At 41.0% G+C, this 10165-nt stretch overlaps 1 protein-coding gene across 1 annotated transcript in view; it reads right to left on the bottom strand.

Moving 5' to 3' along the window:
* Positions 1 to 1122: 1122 nt before the first annotated feature.
* Positions 1123 to 10165, bottom strand: part of Nbas (neuroblastoma amplified sequence) — a 368280-nt gene continuing 359237 nt past the window's right edge. The window contains exon 52 of the mRNA XM_011243895.2: positions 1123 to 5348. Coding sequence (XP_011242197.1) covers positions 5295 to 5348 — 54 coding nt within the window. The 3' untranslated portion in view covers positions 1123 to 5294. The remainder of the gene's footprint in view (positions 5349 to 10165) is intronic.

The following is a 10165-nucleotide window of genomic DNA, read 5'->3' as shown; positions in this document are numbered from 1 at the left end:
TGCAGTTAGTTATAAAGACACATCAGATATCTTAGTTTTGATTCTCCTAGAACCATATCCTAAAACAGTGATTCAAGAGAGAATGGCATATTTATACAGCAAGAATAAAAGTCACAAAGGAAGGCTAGTGACACCAAAGATTCATTCAGTGACAATACTTAATCCCAGAGGCACACTTTGAGAAATGATTCCAAACACAACTATGATAATTTGCAAGGGAGCTTGGGAGTATATATCAGTACCCCAAATGCGCATTTGAGTGAGACATGGTGGTATACACCTATAATCCCAGAACTCTGAAGTCTGAAGCAAGAAGATTATTAGTTCAACACCAGCATGGGTGCCGAGCAAGCTCCAATGTCTCTGTAAATTTCAGCAGATCTCTGATCTCACAGGCAACTGTACTTGGAGACTGAGATTGTAGGAGATTATGGATATTAGATGAAGATGATATATTCATCTCAGAGGAATGGTGGCCATATTAAAGTAATAAAGCTGCACACACACACTGGATGAAAAGGCTGTGTGTGGGATGATCCAGAAAGCAACTACAAGCCAGATACAGTGCCCTTATAAAACCACTCATGCTAGTACCCTAATGATGGATAGTCTTCCAGCCTCCCAAAGCATGAGACACTAATGCATATATTTGAGTCCTTAGTATTCTGGTGTTATTTCTTAAGACAGTCCAAGCTGACTAAGGCAAGTAAGCCTTTTATAGAAAGCAGAAAGCTAGCTGGGAGTATCCAGGATGGTCAGAAGTATGAGAGACAGTTTAAAACTCAGGCTTGGCTCAGTCACACACTTTGTAGCTCAAGTATCAGTATGAGTATAAGGTGATGTGTCCTATTCCCAGGACCACCCAACTGGAAAGGAAAACAATGTTTATTGAGAACTTAGTACATGTCATATTTTACCAGGATTTTTAAAGGTTTGCTTATTTTTATTATGTTATGTGTACATACTTGCTTGTCTGTATTTGTATCACATGTGTACAGATGCCTGTGGAGGCCAAATGAGTTAGAACCTCTGTAACTGGAGTTTCAGATGGGCAAGAACTAGCTGGTATGGGTGATAGGAACAGAATGTGGGTCCTCTGAAAGAACAACAAGTACTCTTGAACATTGGACTAGATATTTTTAATCAACTTTATTAGTGTATCATTTACATACAATGCACAGTTACATACATACATATGCACATTTACATACATATTCACATTTGAAGTCACCATCTGTAAATTCTGACCATTATGCATTCCCAGGAAACCACCATCACAATCATTCAAAGATTCCTTGAGGGCTGGGGAGGTGGCTCAGTCAATAAAGTGCCTACCGTACAAGCTTGAGGTCTGAATTCAAATCCCCAGAATTTAATGAAAGTCAGAGATGTTGGAACATTTCTGTAACTCTAGTACTCAGGAGAGAGAGGCAGGTAGACTTGATTTTTGAAGCTCAATGGAGAGACCGCCTAGCCAACCTGATGAACTGCAAGTCCTTCTCGAGACATACAAGTAGATACTGATGAATTCCCTCCCTACCCCATCTCTCACACACAAGGGCACACACATACACACACACACACACACACAGACACACACACACACACACACATGCATTCACACACACGCAATCTCTTGGGCCCTTTCCTAATGAGCTCTCTTGCCTCAATCCAGGTCACCACTAACTTATTAATTAATCTGTCTTTCCTAGAATGTTTGTTGAATCACAGAATAGACAAAGTACAGTTTTCTGTATTTGGCATCTTGCTCTGAGCATAACACTTTTGTTTATACTTACTACATATTTGTTTATTCAATTGTGTGTGTGTGTGTGTGTGTGTGTACAGGTGCATGTGTGCCACAACGTGCATGTGTATGTGTAGGTGAGAGAACGATTTTCAGGATCCTATCCACTCTTCCCTCCATGTAGGACCAGGTGATCATACTCAAGTTTCCGGTTTGGCAGCAAGTGTCTTTACCTATCTTGTTATCGGCCATATTGCTACAAATACCAGCTGAATGGCTGCACTGGCTGAATGTGGAAGTGCTACCAATGTACAAAAAAAGTTACTTCCAGATCAACACATGCTAAGCTGAAAGTAAAGTAAATAAGAGATCACTATCATAATGAACACGCATTGTCTATCAAATATCATAAATGAACACACAGAACACTGTAGGATTTATCTATGTGACTGTGTGGCTGGTTGAAAGCTATGGGTTGCAGGCATTGTATGGTGCTACATGTGACCAGAATAAAATAATTAAAATTTAAAATATGGATTCTACCAAATATATATTCCATTATAAACTAAAATATATTATTGCTGAACTATCATATGTTGGGGACCATCTATGCCATAATTTGCTTATTGGCTGACCTGTTAATGGACTCTGGGCATGCTGCAAGTTGGTTCTATTATTAATTAAAGCTGCCATCAACATTTGTGTGTAAATTTTTTATGAATGTATTCATATGGAGTATCTTCTAAGAGGTCGAATCAAGGGTCACATGACATATGTATGTTTAATTTTATGTGAAACAATGTGACGTATATTTTAAATTTTATAATTAATCAATTAAATTTATGTATTGTGTGTTTGGTATGTGTGCACTAATGCATTAACCCATGCATGTGTACAGGCCAAAGAAAGACATAATATGCCCTGCTCCATCACTCTCTAGCTCATTTGCCTTGAGACAGGGTCTCACATTGAACCTGAAGCAGAGTTAACAGCTGGCAGACTCCAGTACTTTGCCTATCTTTGACCACACCCCATAATTTTGGGGTTATAGGTGAACATGCACAACCACACCTGACTTTTTTACATGGGTGCTGGGGATTTGAATTCAGGTATTCATGAATTCTTACCCACTGCCTCTGCCCATGCCACAAATTTTTAATTTACTGCATTTAATTCTATGGTATATACAAGAGTCATAGAATATTTATTATTATTATTATTATTATTATTATTATTATTAATTATTGCCACTGTGAGGTTTATAGAGGGAAATAACTTGTTTACATTAATGCCGCAGTAAGAAGATCACCATATGGACATACAAGTTTTCCCACCCTGATGCTATGTTCTTTCTATCACATTATCTTTATTGCCTCACCAACGAAGATTTGATATTGAACCCAAGGCAATGTGGAGTTTCTTCTAGACTTCTAGTCTTTACAATTACATAGTTCTAGAAAAGCTAGTGAACAAATGGAGAGGTGGAACCCCAGGGAAAGGGCACTCCAGGCTTATAGAGGCTTTATCTGGACCAAGGCAGGGAGCTAGCAATATTTACCAGAAAAGCTATTGAAAGGAAAGGACTTATACCAACCAGTGTGGGGTGTGTGCTTTTGGAAACTGCAATCAATTGCCTCCTGTCAGGCTCAAAAAATGCAGCCAGTTCATAATGAACACAGAGAAGAGAGGGAGCCATGTCCTTCCATCATTATCTGAGAAGAGCTTTAAGTCTTAGCATCCAGGCATTCGGGTGAGTTTAGGATCTCATATAAAATCAACCCTAATGCTGACCAAGGCAATCCAATCAATTAAAATGCGGTAAATACCACTCCACATGGACTCCAGAACTCACAAACTAGAGAATCAATTCACTGGAACAAGAAAATAAAGGAACCGTAGGGGTTGAGGTCAAATCTTTAGCGAAATTCTAAAGGGAAGAATTGGCCTGGAGAACAAATCTTTTAGTACTTACAATGAAAACTCTGGTTAATGTCCAGAAATGAAGCCCATTAAAACCGCATTAGGAAGGCCATGTTTACATTTCTATAGTCCACCAGATACCTCCTCTCATACCAAGCAGGGTCCCATCTGTATATAATACTCTTTACTATCTGTCAGTAAGAAATGCACTTGAACTTCACTGAGCTGCAGTTCTGGAAATAAGCAGAATATTCCTTGAGTTCACAGCAGCATGTGAGACAAAACGCACCACAGACACAGCAATAAGCAGAGGTAATGCATTTTAGTTCTTGATTCCGTTCCTCAGATGGTCACCTGATTCTCTAGTAGAGACTGCGAATGGTCTGTTAAGGCATCTAAGGTGACTTTAAACTCTTCCTCCTGACAAGGGCAGTGGTGGGTCGCAAGGGTTTCCCTTTTTTGTAGCTTGTTGCAATCTATGTTTGTTTCATGTAGTTTTCTGTACAGTGTGGTGCAGAGAGAGATGGCTATCTTTACTTAAGGCTTGGTGATAAGCACCTGAACGGGATATAAGTTGTCTCTTCAACAGGAGCAGAGTCTGGAACTACTAGTACTCAACCAGGCATGTTTGGAGTAATATTGAAATGACAAGTTTTGCAAAAGGAGGCAGCCTAGCAGAAGGTTCAGAGAGCCTCTATATATGTCTACAAAGATAAGATTTAGGGACTCAAGAGTTAAAGAAGTGGGGAGGAGCAAGAGAAGAGTGACTGACTGGGTGTAGAATAAAGTGCAGAATCTGGCAGTCTGCACACGTATAATCAAGCCGCACAGCTCCATAGAGCAAGCTTGTTCAGAAGAGCTCTGGGGTGGGGAGCATTCTGATGTCAAAAAAGACACAAGGATCATGAGTGCCACACAAAACAAAAAGATGCTGGTGTCAAGAAGTTTGAACTAGACCATGGATGTCCCTGTGTCTCTAAGGGAGTACTAGAAAACTCTCCCACCATGCCTCACAAGCTAAGGCATTACAGCAAAACTACTGTAAGCCACACTACCCATCTAAAATTGTTGATTTTTTTCTATTTTTAAATTGAAATAGAATTACATCTCTTCTCCCCTTTCTTCCTTCCCTCTAGCAAGTACCTTCCCTGGAACCCCTTCCATGCCCCCTATCAAGTCATTAATCTCTATATCTTTTAATACATTTGTTACATATATGTGTGTGTGTGCACTATATATTATATATATAAAATGTGGTGACTTTCTGTTGTTTTTCTATATGTAGCGTAGCTTCACGCTGATCACTCTGTAATAAATAAGGGAACTCCTTCCTGGGAAAGGTTAATTTTCTTTCTCCCAGCAGTCAGTACTTACCTGTAGTTCTTTTTCTAGGAATGGGACCACATGAAATTTTGCCCTTCCAAGTTAACATGTCCGTTGCTATTGCTATTATTTCCAGTGTTGTTTATGCAGGCATTTCTAGGAGAGACTGTTGCACAGCAGCCTCATTGGTGTTCTGGCTCTTATTCTCTTTCCACCCATTTTTCTGCAATGCTCCAGGATACATGAACCCTAGATACAGGACCTGTGATGTAGATACATCCTTTGGAGCTGTACTCTCCATGACTCATTGAACTCGGCATTGTATCCAGTGATGATTTTCTTCAAAGGTCTCCATTTCCTGTAATGAGAAGCATCTTCAATAAGGGCTGATATCTAGACTTATTCAGGAAAGGTGAGCCACATGCCAGCCAGTGACTTGTATTTAAATCAATTAGAAGCAATTAACTAACAGTGAATCTAACCAGGGATGTGTACAAAGTTTGTTCAAGTTCCCCAATTTACTTATATTTGTGTGCAATGCCTGTAATATAAATATGGCATTGTACTAGCTAGTTTTGTGTCAACTTGTCACAGCTGGAGTTATCACAGAGAAAGGAGCTTCAGTTGAGGAAATGCCTCCATGAGATACAACTGTAAGGCATTTTCTCAATTAGTGATCAAGAGGGAAAGGCCCCTTGTGGGTGAGACCATCTCTGGCTGGTAGTCTTGGTTATATAAGAGAGCAGGCTGAGCAAGCCAGGGGAGGCAAGCCAGTAATGAACATCCCTCCATGGCCTCTGCATCAGCTCCTGCTTTCTGACCTGCTTGAGTTCCAGTCCTGACTTCCTTGGTGATGAACAGCAGTATGGAAGTGTAAGCCAGCCGAATAAACCCTTTCCTCCCCAACTTGTTTCTTGGTCATGATGTTTGTGCAGGAATAGAAACCCTGACTAAGACAAATTGGTACCAGCATAGTGGAGTATTCCTGTGACAACCTGACCATGTTTTGGGGAGGACTGAGAAAGGACTTTGGAACTTTGGGCTAGAAGATCCATTCGGTGTTAAGAGCTCTGTCAGATGTTATGTAGGAGCTTGGAAGATAATGTTGAGAACAGTGTAGAAGATGGAGGTCTGGCTTGTGAAATTTCAGAGGGAAAATTAAAGACTCTTTTCAGGGCCATTGCTGTTTTGATTGTGAACATTCTGTAGTTCTGGTTATCTGGGGCTGAAGAATCAGCTGTGATTAACAAGATACCAGAACTACTAAAGCAAAACCTTTGCATTACTGGGACTATTGATGCTGGTTAGCTGGAGCTAAGAAATTAGTGGTGATTAAGAAGAGACCAGCATCGTTGAGGTGACATCTTCTGGGAAGTGTTTTCAGCACAAAGACACTGTGTTCCAGAGATAGGCAAGGTTGTACTCCTGCTGCAACGGGACTTGGTAATGTGTAAGGGTCACTCAAGTGGTACTGGTTTTGAAGGCATGAAGGGGTCACATAGAGCAGCTGAGGCTCGGCACTGTGAGAGGCCATGGAAGGCCATTGGTGAAGGTGCAGCCTCAGTTGCAATTGACAGCCCAGGACTAAGTGGGTCATGCAGTGTTTTGGAGATGCCAGTACCATGAGATGACCACCATGAGAAGCAGCAACAGTGGAGTACAGGCATCTGGAACCTAGAGGATGATGTGTGTGCTACAAAGGCTGGAGAAGTGACCCAAGCCCTTGGAGGAGTCCAGAAGATCGTGAGTTGGATCCCAGACATTGGATGGTTGGAGATTGATTTTTGCTTTTGATTGTGACTGTGCCCTGATATTTTCCCTGTTGAAGGACGAAACTATTTTAGTGGAGCCCACAGTTAAGAGAGTTTTAATTGTAAAAAGACTTTAGATTTTAAAAGAGATGGATATTTTAAAGAGATTGAAATTTTAAGAATATGTAAAGACTGTGGGAGTTTTAAAGTTATTTAGACCTTGGGGATGAATAAGAATGTAAGGGTTGAGGCTTACTAGTGATGTGTTTGTGTGTCAAGTTGACAAGGGGTCAATTGTACTGGCTAGTTTTGTGTTAACTTGACACAGCTGGAGTTATCACAGAGAAAGGAGCTTCAGTTGAGGAAATGCCTCCATGAGATACAACTGTAAGGCATTTTCTCAATTAGTGATCAAGAGGGAAAGGCCCCTTGTGGGTGAGACCATCTCTGGGCTGGTAGTCTTGGTTCTATAAGAGAGCAGGCTGAGCAAGCCAGAGCAAGCAAGCCAGTAAAGAACACCCCTCCATGGCCTCTGCATCAGCTCCTGCTTTCTGACCTGCTTGAGTTCCAGTCCTGACTTCCTTGGTGATGAACAGCAGTATGGAAGTGTAAGCCGAATAAACCCTTTCCTCCCCAACTTGTTTCTTGGTCATGATGTTTGTGCAGGAATAGAAACCCTGACTACGACAGGCATGTTGAAAAATATTTTAATTTTTAAAATGTCCAGTCCTATTCAGTTGTCTTCTTTTGAATGCCATGGTTCCAGTGTCCTGGTTGGCTCCAGAATTATAGTACAAATACCCAGTGAGGAGCTCCTGGTGGGGAAACACTTGATTTCCCACCAGCATTAGAGAGATGAGGTACTTCAAGCTGTGCCTGCCTCTGTAGCCCTTGGGAAAAATGGTTTTAATTTCTGAAGAATACAAGGCATCTATAACCTGGGAGAATGTAACTAGGAAGTAAGATGCTAAAATAAACAGTACTTTAGCTATGGTACTTCTGCTTGATTATTTAGGTAGATTTACTTCACACCATGTGTTGCAGGGCAAGACCTGATTACATTAAGTAAACTAAGATAGAAAGTGTTTGATATTTTATTTGTAATAAATACCAATTCAACTATCAAGCTAGGGTATAATCTTTGTGAATAATCTTTAAGATAACCATAGAGGGGACTGTAGCCAAACCTGTTTAACCACCTTATAATCTACCCATGCCTATTGAAGGACCCTAATCTAATCTTCAGTCATTTGGCGTGGTTGAAAAGCAAGACAAGGGCAGGTGAGATGGTTCAGTAGGTAAAGGAACTTGCTGTGCGAGAGAAATGAGCTGAGTTCTAGCTCAAGAACTCCTGTAAAGGTAGAAGTAGAGAATGGTCTCCACAAAGTGGCATCCTATCACGGGATATAGAGTTTGAGTCTACATGCAATACCAGCAGCTACTGTACTTCTCTGTGTGTGCAGTCATATTCTTCTATACCTTGGACCACTCTGTTTCATTGTCCCATAAATTTCCACAAAGGCGATTGTGTGGCCTGCTTTCCTGCATCCATGTTTGGCTGTTGCACTACTTCTCTTTCTGTTGCTGTGATAAAACTCTAACCAAAAGCAATTTAAGAGAGGAATTGGTTATTTATGCTTACACTTCTAGGTCATAAGTTGAGAGAAAGCAAGAACCCAAACAGGAGCTACAAGTAGAAACCTTAGAGTAATGTTGCATGCAAGTTTTCTAACCCAGGGTCATATTTAGCTAGCCTTCTTATATAACCCAGAACCACCAACACAGGGAATGATACTGCCCACAGCGGGCAACCTCCTGCGTGAATTACCAATTAAGACAACTGCCAACTGACATGCCCACAGGCCAACTCCTCAGTTGAGACTCTCAGATGATTCTAGACTATGTCAAGGTGACAGAGTTAACTAGGGTGCTTATCTCAGAAGTAAATATTTTGACTTTTGTAAAACTTGTCATTTCTGTAATTGAGCTAAGAAGAACTAGATACCCCCATCCACTCTGATGTCCTGCTAGCTGAAGAACCCTTCTTTAGAATACATATGTTATTTTTCTGAACATATTGTTCACAGAACCCCTTCCATGGAAGAACACTTCTTTACATATTCTGAATCTGGTAGCACCAGGTACATGGTCAGGGAACTAAAACAGTAGAGAAATGGGGTGGCACATACTCTCCTCCTGCTCTTGTGAGCAGGCCACATGATCAGCCTGTCCAACTTTTGCTCAAGCCCCCTAAATACCACCAGGTTTCTTTTCTTTCACTGGGTTTCAGTGCTTTGTTACAAACTAGAGGGCCCTTCAGGCAGCCAGGGTTGACACTTTTATATGGAAATGCAGACACCCAAGCTGTTTATCACACATCTCCTGGGTTTATCAGGAATATGAGGAAGAAACTATTTGTTTTCATCTCACCCTAGACATTCTCTACTTTCTGTTCCTTTCTTCCAAAAGGCCTTTGCCACTCTGTCCCTGGGTAGAGATTATCTCCACAGGTTTTACATGGTCTCTGAGACTATTGATCATCCATGGTGTCTTCCATTAAGGCTATTCCCGACAGTCATAGTCATTAGTCATGTTTGTCAATGATGCTCACTGTAGTAACGCTTCAGAAAGTTCTTCATAGGTTAGACAAAGGCATGCAAGATTTGGTTTGACCACTTGTACTGTGAAAGGACATCTCTAAAGATGGCCCCAGTGACTCAGCATGCCCTATACAAACACTTGGGTTTAGACCTTCTCCCTGCATGTTAGGTATGAGCTGTTCCATAACTGATTTTTGCCCATTGTCTGATCACTCTGCTGCAGAAGGAAGGGACAAGCATGAGTAGAGAAACCACATGACACTAACTAGACTTTACACTCCAAAAGAGCCCAGGCATATAGTCATTCTAGCCAAGACAGTAGAAAAGAGAAGAAATTGTCAGAGGATCCCAGTTCCCAGATATAACACAATGATGATGAATGATCTCCATGTGTGATAGTTAAGCTTGATTGTCAGCCTGATTGGATTTAAAATCAGCATGGAGACATACCTTTGGATGTGTCTCTGATAGTGTTTCATAAGAGGTTTACTTAAGAGGGAAAACACTAACTTTGAATGTGGGCAGTACCATCCCATAGGCTGAGATCCTAGACTTAATCAAAAGAAGAAAGCTTTGATGGGTCCTTTATAAGAGTTACCTTGGTCATGGTGTCTGTTCAGAGCAATAAAACCCTAACTAAGACAATGATCCACAAGAATTATGAGTAGCAATAGCCTATTGTGATCTGCCACTACATTAAGGTGCAATGTATTAAGAAGCATGTAGGGATATGTATTGTGTGGGGTTCATCCTGGAGTCAAAGAAAACTGAAGAGACATATCTTGGGGCAGGCATGCTGTCAGGTGAGGACTATTGTGAAGATG

This window comes from Mus musculus, chromosome 12 (genome assembly GCF_000001635.26).
Source record: "Mus musculus strain C57BL/6J chromosome 12, GRCm38.p6 C57BL/6J".
Taxonomy (NCBI): domain Eukaryota; kingdom Metazoa; phylum Chordata; class Mammalia; order Rodentia; family Muridae; genus Mus; species Mus musculus.
The sequence above is the reverse complement of the archived record's forward strand: the minus strand, read 5'-3'. Positions and strand labels throughout refer to the sequence as shown.